The sequence below is a fragment of the Schistocerca serialis genome, chromosome 1 (assembly GCF_023864345.2).
Source record: "Schistocerca serialis cubense isolate TAMUIC-IGC-003099 chromosome 1, iqSchSeri2.2, whole genome shotgun sequence".
Classification (NCBI taxonomy): Eukaryota; Metazoa; Arthropoda; class Insecta; order Orthoptera; family Acrididae; genus Schistocerca; species Schistocerca serialis.
In genome coordinates, this window is record NC_064638.1 from 871,557,205 (window position 1) to 871,570,625 (window position 13,421).

The 13,421-nt window shown below is 41.2% G+C and overlaps 1 protein-coding gene across 2 annotated transcripts in view; it reads left to right on the top strand.

Moving 5' to 3' along the window:
- Positions 1–13,421, top strand: part of LOC126486030 (MLX-interacting protein) — a 452,104-nt gene that overhangs the window by 313,567 nt on the left and 125,116 nt on the right. For both annotated transcript variants that reach the window (XM_050108920.1, XM_050108919.1), the window contains exon 10: positions 5,788–5,960. In XM_050108920.1, coding sequence (XP_049964877.1) covers positions 5,788–5,960 — 173 coding nt within the window. The remainder of the gene's footprint in view (positions 1–5,787; positions 5,961–13,421) is intronic.

Genomic DNA, 13,421 nt, shown 5'->3' on the forward strand with positions numbered 1-13,421 from the left:
AGTAAAATTCAGTGGTGGTGGTGTTATGGTGTGGTCGTGTGTTTCATGGAGGGGGTGTGCACCCCTTATTGTTTAGCGTGGCACTATTACAGCATAGGCCTACATTGATGTTTTAAGCACCACCTTGCTTCCCTCTGTTGAAAAGCAATTCGAGGATGGCGATTGCATCTTTCAACACGATTGAGCACCTGTTCATAATGCATGGCCTGTGGCGAAGTGGTTACACGACAATAACATCCCTGTAATGGACAGGCCTGCACCGTGTCCTGACCTGAATCCTATACAACACCTTTGGGATGTCCTGGAATGCCGATTTCGTGCTAGACCTCATGAAATGACATCGATACCTCTCCTCAGTGCACCACTCCATGAAGAATGGGCTGGCATGCACCAAGAAACCTTCGAGCACCTGACTGAACGTTTGCCTGCAAAAGTGGAAGCTGTCATCAAGGCTAGGGGCAGGCCAACACCATATTGAATTCCAGCATTACCGATGGAGAGCACCACGAACTTGTAAGTCATTTTTAGCCAGGTGTCCGGATACTTTTGATCACATGTGCACATATTAACTTTTCCTGTATATACAGTTACACCTATACGGTAAACCAACCTGTGTGATCGCACAAAAATTGTGTGACCCATTAGAACTCACAGTTACAAACGATCAAATAGGTATACACACGTGACAGAGTAAGAACTAAATAAATTTGTTACAATAAATTAACTGTAGCTGAGATGTAACTCGTGCTCCTTCATACTAACAGAACCAGAGTTATTACTCGTTTCACATAATTATTTGACTCCATACATAATTACAGAACAAAACGATAAGATGTTAACAAGTGTAAAAAAGAGGAAAAATAAAAAGGAAAAGGAAGATTGCATTATCTCAAAAGTATGTAAGTGTGCATTTTCTTACATGAATAAAAACATATTTTCAGCTGTAGAGGGTTGAAACCAGTATGATTATAGTAAATACGAGAATCAGAATAACAAACCAAATCACAGTCATGCAAATGTACCATATACACATACCGTACTTCTCCAAATGTCATATTACAAATATTAACATACAACAATTAACATGCTTGAGTGACATAATGTTTTCTCATACAAAAAAGTGCACAATATTTACAGAAAATAAGTATACTTACGCTAATATGACATATCCAAAAATAACAGTCAAATGCCATAATAATAGTTGAGAATGGCAGACAATAAAAACTCTGCAGAAGGTTGGGATATGATGCTAAATCAAATGTGAAAAGGTACCATAAGCAACCTGACATCAAGTATTAAGTATTATGTATTCATCATTCACATGCATTGGTATCTGAACACCTCCTTTCTCATATAATTAAGTCCATAATATTCACAAGACTTGATTAAGTAATACAGCAAAACATAATAGGAAGATGGATTAGTAACCACAAACCAGTAAAATTGTGAATAATTTCTCGTTGCAGAAATTGTCGTCCAAGATCGGGAAATAAGCAACGTTGAAGAAGCACTGGCTAATGTGAAATTAAAAAAAAAAAAAAAAAAAAAAAACTATAAAACCTAAAAATCACAATTTCCAGGCATAAGAACTAAACATGAGAAACAGTCCTGTATTATGGAGGGGTAGAGACTCTTATTACTGGGTGAAAGCTCAGTACTGGAGCCAACCCCCAGAGATTCTGGGGTGGCTTTTTGTTGTAGGACGGCTGGTGGCAGAGTGTTGTTGTGGGGCTGATGGCCAGTGGTGGCCCGGAGAAACACAGCTGTCTTTGTTTTACTCTACCATTTGCCCTCTTTGATTGTGGAGTAGTGACCACACCCATCTCAGCATGTCTCCACAGGGCTGTGTGACCATCAAGATGACTGTTAGTGCCCAGCCGATTGGCTGAGACATGCACACCAAGAATTGCTGATGTTGGTGCCCTGTATGCAGCACACAAACTGGTTAGGTAAATCACGCCACAACTCATGTCATCAGTAGGACTCAAAAATGGCTGGAATTGTTGCAATGTAGCCAGATTACTGGTCGATGGTTGCAGCCTGGCAGGTGATAGGGTATTGCGCGGTGGTGCCCGCACTAGCATTGGCGGAAGACAGCCGCCATGTCTGATTCGACGTGCTGCCCCCCTGGGCAGAAGTCAGGCTCACTAATGGAGTGGACCTGGGATAGCTGTGCTGCACGTTTGTACTAAGTGTGGAAGGTGGAGCGATTGAGGCTCAAACTCATGACTGCGGTTGGCGGATCCATGTGTTCCCTTCATCAGGCATAGCCTCCACACTTTAATAGTACTGCTGGATTTACAATGAATCTGCCAGAAAATGATAGCTATTTATACCAGAATGCAGTGCACTAACAGCCATCAATGTTTTTCTTAATCATGCCTTGGGTATGTAGTTTTTATTTCAAAACTTGTGTACAGTCACAGTCTCTGTACTATTGTGCTCTGATTGTCGCACTGTTTATATGCAGTACAATAATAGCTGGGGCTGCTTCCTGTTCTGTAGTGAAACACGTGTTGAACACAGTTAAAAAATGCCAAGAAATAGGTCGTTCTTAATGTTTTCATAAATTTACAGAAAAAATCCGTTTTTAAGTTTTCCGAGGCACTGTATTTGATACAGTTGATAAACAGGGTGTGGCACTCAAACTTGCATTTTTTAAAATGAGTGTAAAATAAACATGGATGCAGATATCAAAATTTTATTCTTACGATCTTATTCTGCGTTAAAAAACATTTAAGAAACACATTTTTTCATTGTTTGAAAATACATCATCAAGATGGCATCCTTCTTGATAACAGCATTTTTGCAGGCGCTTTATGAAGGTGTCCATCACGTGACGGAGCATACGCTGAGCTATTCTCTCGATTTCCAGCCTTATTCTTGCTTTGAGAGCACCAACATTATCATTATGAGGTTATTCTTTGTACGCTTTGGTCTTAAGGTAACCCCACAAGAAAAAATCACAAGCTGTAAGGTCGAGGGGGGGGGGGGGGGGGGAAGCAACCACTCCCCACTCCATTCTTGGAAATCACCCAGTTAGGAAAAACTTCATTGAAAACATTAATGCTCAGGTGGGCTGTGTGACTTGTTGCTCCATACTGACGAAGCTGAGTTATGAAGAATGTCCTTAACATTGTTGAATAGCGCTCAACATTCATGGTAACAGATTGCCCTCTTTCATTCTCAAAAAAATAAGGGCCTGTTATTCCCAATGAGGACATTGCACACCAAACTGTTTCGTTGGTTGAGTGCAGGGGTTTTTCATGGAGTTGGTGAAGGTTCTGATTACTCCAATATCTAAAGTTCTGTTTGTTCACATATCCACTGAGGTGACAATGTGCCTCTTCACTCATCCAGAGACTGTGAACAAGCTCCTCCTTTTCTTCAATCATTTGCAAAAGACTTTCACATAAATGCTGTCAGACCACGAGGTCATTATTATTCAAAGTGTTAACCACTTTGATTTTGTGTGGGTGGTGATGTAAGTCTAACCTCAAAATCCTTAAGACAGTCTTGCCAGAAATTCCAGGCGCAACGCTCTGTCTACACGCTGATCTCCAGGGCCTTCTTCCCACATTAACTCTTTCATGTTCCACATTCTCGGGAGTACGCATTGTCTTCGCTCTGCCATCTCTTTTCCTTGTTGTTTCACCGACATTTTAAAAGTTTTCGACCCAAGTTTTTATTGAGTTAACCAAAGGCACCGGCCTATTACAATTAATTTGGAAATGTACCCGGAAACAAAGCTGAGCAGCTACATAGCTACCGCTTTGGTAGAATGCTTTCACCTCAAACGACCGTTGTTGCTTAGTCCACTGCTCCATGGCTACTGAAATGCTTTGTGTTGGGGGAGCACAGTGGCGACCTCGGTTACTCGTCCCCCACTAGTTCCAACACTTCCGCGCACTAATAATAAATGTAGTTTGATTGCCGCACCCTGTACAAACACACATAAAGTGTAGTGTAGTAGCTTGATAACCTAGTGCAGTTCATGGATCGCTCGTTCAAGTCTCACCATAGTCGTCTTTCTTTTCTTTTTTTCCGTTCAATTTGAAATACGTACATCTCGTAATTTTAAAATTCATCATCACTCTTTATGAATAACGCACATCTTCTTGTTTATAATTACATATTGTAAGTGAAATTTTTGTTTTAATTTCAAATACCAATTCTTACTTATCGATATTTTATGAAAGATTGTTAATAAATGTTGCCTAAATTAAGAAAACATAACAGTTTAAATTTTTAGGGCAAAAATGAAAATCCAAATACTTTTTATTTGGACTATGCCCATTGTTTTATACCACAGTTGTAGTCTCACATGAACCAGGGTGATTAGCATCATAGAAGCATGAAAAACAATCATTTTCACAGCATCCGGCATGTACAAATGCTGCATTTTTGCATTTGCCACTGTACCATTACAATATGAATACACCAGAGCTGATCTGGAGCCAAGTTAAGGGATTTGGCTCAAGCAATAACAAGATTGCCAAGCTGCCAGACGTACTGAAACTAACGCGCACAGCTTTTTCACGTCACTGCTGAACACTGGTGGGATATAGAACGGCACGTAATAAAAGAAGAGGAGAAAATGAGGCACATGGGTGACTTCAAGGATTCTGTTGTAGGTTGACTCATTATCAACATAGCAGACGAAAGTTCCAGAACTGAAATTTATTTCTCAGTTTCAGATAAGGAAGGAGACAAGAGATTATTAGATGACTGAGTGTAATTAATATCTTCAGTGGTTTCAGTATTCAGCAGTGCAATGAAATCCCTGCAGTATGCTTTTGCATCACACATAGCTCTCTCAGAAAAATTGCTCTGTGTTTAACTTAGAAATTTTCATCACTCTAGTTTGTGTTTATAATACTGTGTTAGGCGAGAGCAAGAGCATTTTATGATTTCCATCTGGTCACCTAAGAAGCATGCATTAGTGCTGGAGTTCTGCCGAATATTATTTCATTCTCTTTAAAAGTTAGATGACATTCAAAGCTATATAGTTTCTTTGCTCGTCTCTTTCTACATCTGAACCTGCAACTGCTCACATCACTGCAGGTTAGTCGGCCCATCTAGCTGGCCATTGCTGTCAAAGTTCAATGTGCCGGTAAAGCTGTTGTCCTGCATTATCGCTCAGTCTTTGTGTGTGTAACACGGCATAAAACGTATCCTCATGAGTGTACATAACTGTACTGGTTGCAGCTTGGTTTTCTCTCCATGTGAAACATAATCCAATGAGATGTAAGCAAACATGGAAGAATACATGGCATAATGCTTACATCAAGTTTATTCTTATGAAGAACATAGTATAGTCACGTTCTTGACAACATTGCTGGAGCATCTTGGCAGAGAAATCCCCTTGCCTGTACTGCAAAAGCCATCTCTTTTCACTGTGCTGGCAGGTTTCGCAGAGTTGAGCCTGTCCCACAAAGAATTAAACAGCCCTGTTACGGTTATTGGAAAAGCATCTCTCACTTGCCAGCTGCCTGCACCTGCTGCAGTGCTTTACCACTATATTCCCACTGATTTGCTTGTAAAATAGTAGTGACACTACAGTACTTGGTACGTGATGTACAGTTGATTATTGTGTTCACATGTTGCACTTCCATAAGAAAAGGTTGTCAATTATCATTCATGACATTAAAACTTTTTGCGCAAAATGTATCTTGGTACTTGTCCTTCTGTTTTGTATACTCTGCCTATGTTAAGTCTTTTCTATTCTATGTCTGTAACTTTTCTACTACACTATTTACCTGTAAAGATTCTTATTCCTTGTTTCAGCTCCTTCTGCAAATACAGTCTTCAACTTTACGGCAACACCAGAAAGGCCAACGCTAGCGGCCCAGGTGCCAACAAAACAAGCTTCAAGCATATTGCCGGCCCTGCCTGTACAGCAGCAGTCATCTCCGGCAACACTGCTTATAACTACAGCACCCACTCAAGTTGTTCCAACGGTAGGACATTCTTCATTACATACGTGAAATTATATACTGCTCAAAAATTAGAGGAACAACATTTTAAGCACCTGCATTATTTTTGTGGAAATATTTGGAGTGAAGCAGAATTTTGTTGTGGAAAATGAAACCTCTGATTAACATAAATGAACATGCTATTGCTATGGCCAGACAACATAATGGTCGTAAACCAAAGTGGAAACTACTTGACATAAGGCACAAAAAGAAACATTTCAGTGTCCCCCCCCCCCCCCCCCCCCCCATGCTTCAAAAAGGACATCTGCAAGTTGAGTCTGAGGTATTACAGGAGGGGCCCAAAGTTGTCTGTCCAGTATACACCATAGATGCCCAAGAGGACTGAGGTCAGAACTCAGAGCAGACCCGTCTAATGTTTGAATCGCGAGGTCCTGTAAAGTTTCCATGGTGGCTGCTGCTGAATGTGCTGTCACATTTTGGTTGCAGGATAAACTGGGGACACATTATCGTGTTGCAAGATAGACTGAGGAGCCATGACAACTGTGATGGACATAACATGATCCGGTACAATCTCATTGATGTAACTTGAGCTTAAGTTGACCTCTGAGTATCTGAAGGTCCTATGGGCCATCAATTGTGATGCCACCCCACACCATGACTAAGCTGCAGCCAGATGTCCATTTCCTGAACTACTGCTTCATTATAACATTCAACAAGATGGCGATATACATGTGTACTACTGTCGCCTCATGTTAGACTCATTTGTAAAGAGTACATTGCACAGGTGACGCATCTGCCTGTTTCTATGTTCCTCAGCAGATCAGAATCGATCCCTCATTTGTCAAAGCAGTTAATCGAGGGATGTGAGGAGATCGTCTTGGCCTTAAATGCGCCTCCCGGAGTCCGTTTTATATTGTTTGATCACTCACACTACAACCAGTTGCTGCTCTTAGATCATTTTGTAGGTTCCTGGCTGTCACAGTGCGCCAGTGAAGAGAACAATTAACCACATGTCAATCATCTCTGGTGGATGTTTTGCATTGTCTCCCTTGCCCTGGCTTTTTTGTGTATGTGCTAGTTTGACAAAATTGTTACCAAACCCTCCCAAGAACAATGAAGCCACATTAAACTGTGTAGACACTGTGTGAATAGTCCAACCTTCCTGCAGTAGTTACACTGCCTGAACACATTCTGCATCAGTTAGATGTGTCACAGTGTCTGATGAAATGTACAGAAAGAGTGTAGAGATGCTCTCATTACTTACACTAACTAGATGGTAGAGTGAAAGACATTACTCATCCATTTCACTCTTACAGCATGATACTTTGAATATTGCCACTAAGCCATAACTTTCAAATGAATTGTGGAGGATTGTTCTCATAATTAAAATGGGCATTGAGACTAAAAGCAACAGTATATGTCTTAATCACAGGCTACGTACAAGGCACACTTGATAAAATTCTTGTCCTTCTAACTGTTTTGAGTGGTGCATATAGGATATATTCTTTGTTACCAGTTTCTCTTTCCAGTGACGAGGTCACATTGTCCAGTTTACTTTGATTACAGCATTATGCATCTGTTGTCTATTTAGAATAGTCAATTTCATCATTGGAAAAAATTAATGCATTCAAATTAACTAAGACAGAACAGGCTTTATAGTTTCAGTTTCAAGTTGCACAAGTCATAGGATTGAAACACATGAACTACCTTTATTTCTTCTTCAATGTCATCATCTTTGTTTCCTCCTTTCATTAAGAATGAGATGAAATTTTGAAATTTATGCGAGAAGGAAATGGTAATAGGCTGAATTGAGCAGTCATCTTGAATGTCAAGGAATCAGAAGTGGGTGACCACAGTGTGATTTTCATTGTGTTTCCACTTATTTACCACTCGTCAAATGGTTGAGCATTTTACTTGTATGCTGCATTGCTCTGCTTGCCAGCACTTTATACAGACTTTCTATGTTGTTGCTGCGGTATCAAAGAGCATTGATTGTGGAATGAGGAAGTAATTACCAGTCCTTTTTTGAGGGGAGATTTGCTAAAGATATTTCAATGATTTTTAGTGCTGAAAAAACCATATACATAAATGTGTGCTTCATTTCGCTAGTTTAGTCGGGGAATGATCACTTTTGTGAACACTGTGTGTATGATAAGCATAAAAAGGGAAGAAATACTTTTAGCAAGCATACTATTATTATTATTATTATTATTTTCAAAAAGGAAATTTTACATGTTCAGGATCTTTGTCATTTCAAAAACTATGGTGCATTTGTTGTAAAGCTAATATGATCTGAGGCATATCTTAGGGGGAAAAAACTTGATTAAAAATTTGAAAATAACTTTCCAAATCCATTGTGTAGAGGATTGTACACTGGTACGAAAGTCTTTTGGAGACTAAAGATGAGAACAAGGCCAGCATTTGTGTCGAGACCCATGAATAAATAGAGCTATTATTAAACCGAGCTATTCACACATTTTACATGATGTGGCCCAAAACTTTAGCCTACCACTAGCTGTGCCTTACTGTTTGGCAAGTGGCATAATTCATATGGTAAGGGCATTGTTCAAGAAAGTTAGGGGTCTGGATTTGAATCCCAATTGGACATGCAGTTCCTATTTCATAGTTGAATATCTGCATACACTCTACTATGAGCTGAAAAGCTGGTTCTGGTGGATTGGCCACAGTCTGTCCCCATGAAACCATTTCTCTCAGAAGTGATACCTGGACAAATTATGCACTTGTGGGACAGATCATGAGATAGCCGAGGCAGCAAATGGGGAAGGGTTTGATTTGAAACTGATCTGGCATGTAGTTTTAATATACCAGGAAGTATCTCCTTTAAAGTGATATATTTCTAGTAATATTTCCTATGAGAATTTTTGACATTGTATGAATGCTATCATATTAGATTCATAAAGAATCAACAGTTTTGTCTTCATTTTTTAAAATTTGTTTATTCTTCACAATTACAGCCTATTTTCTTAATAGGCTATACAGCCCATCTATTTGCATATAATAACAGATTTATGTAATAATTATTAATACTTATTACATATTAACAGCACGAAAGAAAAGGAAAAAAACTACTATTCCACTTATACAAAACTGGTATTGACAGTTTAGCCATTTGTGCAACTACTAGTACTATTGTTTATAGGACTACTCTTGCTACACTTGTCATGTTGTTCATTAGGTTCATCATTTCCTTGTGGAACTAACATGTTTAAAATATCGTCAGTTGCTTCCACTACTGGATCTACCCCAAAACTTCCCTGGTCAAGAGCAATTATACGTTGAATTCCCTGGATTGAGGATGGCACATCAGCAATTGATTCTACGACCCATCTTTCCATTCATAATCCACATTTCTGTAGTCGCTGACTCTAGTGAGGGACAGATTTGAAGATCATTTCTTTCAGTGGTTCCCGAACTCGGTTGTCTATCTGTATGAAGTGTTGACTGTTAGGGATTGCAGCTCGATGTCATACAGTTGAATGTCTCATTAAGTCTTCTATTGCCTTTCTTGAAACTACAGCTATAGTATTGTCAAAGATGGACTAGATCATGTCAAAGATGGACTAGGTCATCTCATTCCTCTGTATTGCTTGCGGATCTAATGTCCTTAATGCTAGCTGCTCATGACCTGCTGCAGCTTCATGGAGTGCACAGCTCCACAAGTGCTTACACTAGCTCAGGCACAGTATTATTCAGCTAACTTTCAATTTTATACAGACACACAGCCTGTGGACCATAACCAGTCAAGAAATTATCAAACCATTTGACAGTTTAAGGAATCTCATACAGGAGTGTGTGGGAGGCGAGGGGGGTGGAATGTGCAAGTGTGTGCACTGTAGATTTCAAAAAGGATTTGTTCAAAAGCTAGTCAAGTTCTCAGACTTGTTTATGTGCCTTTGAGAAATCAGCACCTCTATGATTCAGTGAATTGTTATCTTTGCTCCTTAAACAATATACAGGATGGGGCAAATAAAAGTGACCTGGACAAGTGGATACAACTGGACACGATTGTATGCATATAACCACACCCCGTGATGCGCACATCACGTATACGCCCATCTCGTGACCCGCACTGGTTCAGAGCATTGTGCAGGCTGTGTCAGTTTGAGTGGAGCAGTGCAAAGGAGGTGATGGTACTCAGAGTGGACCAGCAGGTGTTCATCGTGGAAAGTTATGTGGCGACAGAGTCATGGAAACAGTGTGGTCAGTTGTTTGACGAGAATTTAATGTTGTCAATATGCCAGAAAAGAGCGCCATATAGTGCTTATTCCAAAAATGGCGTTGGACAGGATATGTTTGGAACAAACTCTCTGAAACATGCCCCCAACCAAAAAATGTGGCTGTGATTCACCACATACTGCTTCAGAGCCCTACCAAATCAACTCAATGCCTGTCGCCAGAGACCTGTATATCACGTTGATCATGCGGACGAATACTCAACCTGGACCTGCACATGCATCCCTACTGAGCATCTGTTGTTCATGTGCTAAAACCAGCAGATGCTACTCAGCACCTTCAGTTTTGTGAGTGGCTATTGACTGAGATAACAATAAATGGTTTGGAGATGGATCTGTTCTTTATGTCTGATGAAGCCTGGTTTCACTGGAGTTGTTATGTCAACTCACAGAATCACAGGTTCTGGGCAGTGGAGAATCCGCACAACTTTCACAAACACCATTGCGTGATCATAAGGTTTTGGTTTGGTGTGCAGTGTCTGCACACTGCATTATTGGTCCGATCTTCTCTCATTAGACTCTGACTTCAGCACGTTACATTGTCAACTTTTTGAAACCATTTGTGGCAGCATTAACGGAGGAGGAAAAGATGTGCAGTTACTTCCAACAGGATGGAGCAACTGCTCACACAACTGTCGAACCGTGGAGCACAGTTACACAATCTTCACGCCTGACAGAGTTGTTAGCTGAGGTCAGTCTGGTCATGTCCCTAATAGGCCACAAAGGTCACCCGATCTATCAGAGTGCAGTTACTTTTTGTGGGGAGGCCTCAAGTCTAAGGTGTATCACAACAACCATCATAGTATTCAGGAAGTGCAGCAAAACATTTCCGCCTTCAGGAGCTTGCTGACCAGTGCCCAAACGTGACGAGAGATGAATGGTCGGCACTTTCAACATCCGCTGTAGTCAGATTAGTACTGTATTTCCTTTCCTCTGCTGTGTTTCTTTGTACACTGGAACTCTGTTCTCTGGGACACTTTCACTTGCCCCCACCCTGTATTAATACTGAGATATTGCTTTTCATGGAGCTCTTTCAGAACAAATGTTGATTAGAATCCAGTGGAATCAGAAACTGAGGAAAGTTTTATATTCAACATCAATTGAAGCAGAACAGAGAGAGGTTTCGATGAGGATCAAAATCTTTCCATAGTATCTATAATAACAATTTGCTACATCTCGTATCGTAACGGGACCTCTATGGCTGCTACCATAACTTGATGCGAGGCACTGGAACAAACCATCATGGTTCAACTTGCCCATTGCAGTGCAGTTCTGGCCACCAAGTAGCAGCACAATCAAATATTGAAATTAGCACTGCTTCAGGGTCGGCATGCACAGCTGATGGGACAGAGCCATCTTGAGAGACTGACAAGCAATCTATCTGATGTAATTTCGGAATGGAGTGCACTCAGCATCATTCTGATATTGTGTTTTCTTGTGTTAACTTTACTGTGCTTTTGGGACTCTCCGCGTTGTGTTGTATGTGGGCTGGCATTATTTTTTTAATGTGTGTGGGACTTCAAAACTGTTTTCTCATGAAAATGGCTTATGCTATAAGTGCGTACTTATCCGTGTGTGATGTTACTACACAAGCAGCGATGAGCTCAGTTGAACATTCACATGTTTTTTTTCTTTTCACTAATTGACGATGTCAACAGGCCCGTCCATGGAGATAGTGGTTCAAAGCTTACTATGGCAACAGCTGGAAAGCAAGAAACTTCTTGAATTGCAACAGCAGGAGTGCACGGGCATGTTGGACAGTGTATTGACTGGTCCATTAGCAAGGCTTCAACCGTGGGTGGGCCATCAGTTGGATTCCTGGGTGGATGTGACCGCTGTCAGCTTAGGCAATGATATGCACTTACGTTCCAGCAGATCTTCGGAAGTGGACATTGCGACAGTGCAGCACACCCAGCCACATGCTCCACTTAAACATGTCTCGGGTAGATTGGTTCCCATCAGCCCCTGCCTTCTTGCTCCGCTTCTTTTGTGTAACATGACCAGTTGGCCTGATGTAAGCATTGGTCTTCTTACCACCATTGTAGGAAGAAAGGACAAATTGCAGCAGTACGCCATGCCTCTCGATTTATGTACATTGGTGTGATTAGCCATGCATGTAACAGGCTTGCAACTGTTTCCAATGAGCTGTTCATCATTGTGTATATTAACAGGACACCACTACAGTTACAAGTGGATACAGGCATGGCAGCCATGCTTATTAATTCTAATATTTATCTATGTGTTGGCTCCCTGTTGTCATCTGCTACCTCATGTATCAGCTATAACAGACAGCAAATCCCTGATCTTGGACGGTTTATGGTGAAGATAGCATACAGGGTGATGGTCCACACACTGACTTTCTGTGTGATGGACAGAGCTTTTACAGAAAATTTGTTTGGCTTCTATACTTTTAAGGTGTTTGGGTTCACAATCGCAAATTTCGCTAACCCTATTTCCAGTCTTGTGCCATATAAGTAATTAGATGGACTTTGCAGAGAATTTTCAGACATTTTTATGCATAGGCAGGCAAGGCCAGAGATTTTACAGTGCACATTCATCTTAAACCCACAGCACAGACTCATTTCTTCAGAGCCAGGTCATTGTCACTTGCATTTCATAACCAACTAAAGGGAGAACTTTATTATGAAAAGGAAAGTTGCTACTCACTATATAGCGGAGATACTGAGTTGCACAAGAAAAAGACTCTTGTAAGTAAAGCCTTTGTGAACAATAGACAGACAGACACCAATTCACACACACAGCTGCAGTCTCAGGCAACAGCAACCACACTGCGGGCAGCAGCACCAATGCAGGAGGGGTTTGGCAACTGGGTGGGGGGGCAAGGGAGGAAACTGGGGCATGGAGGGGAAGGGATGTATGGTGGGGGTAGCAGACAGTGGAGTGCAGCAGGATAGACAGAGGGCAGGGGAGAGATTTGGGGGGGGAGGGGGGGGGAGACTAGCATAAAAGGAGAGAAATAAAAAGACTGGGTGTGATGGTGGAAAGATGGCTGTGCAGTGCAGTGCTGAGATGGGAACAGGGAAGGGGCTGGATGGGTGACGACAGTAACTAACAAAGGTTGAGGCCTAGAGGGTTGTGGGAATGTAGGATGTATCACAGGGAAAGTTCCCACCTGCGCATATAAGAAAAGCCGGTGTTTGTGGGAAGGATCCCAGCACAGGCTGTGAAGCAGTCATTGAAATAAAGAAGGTTGTGTTGGGCAGTGTGCTCA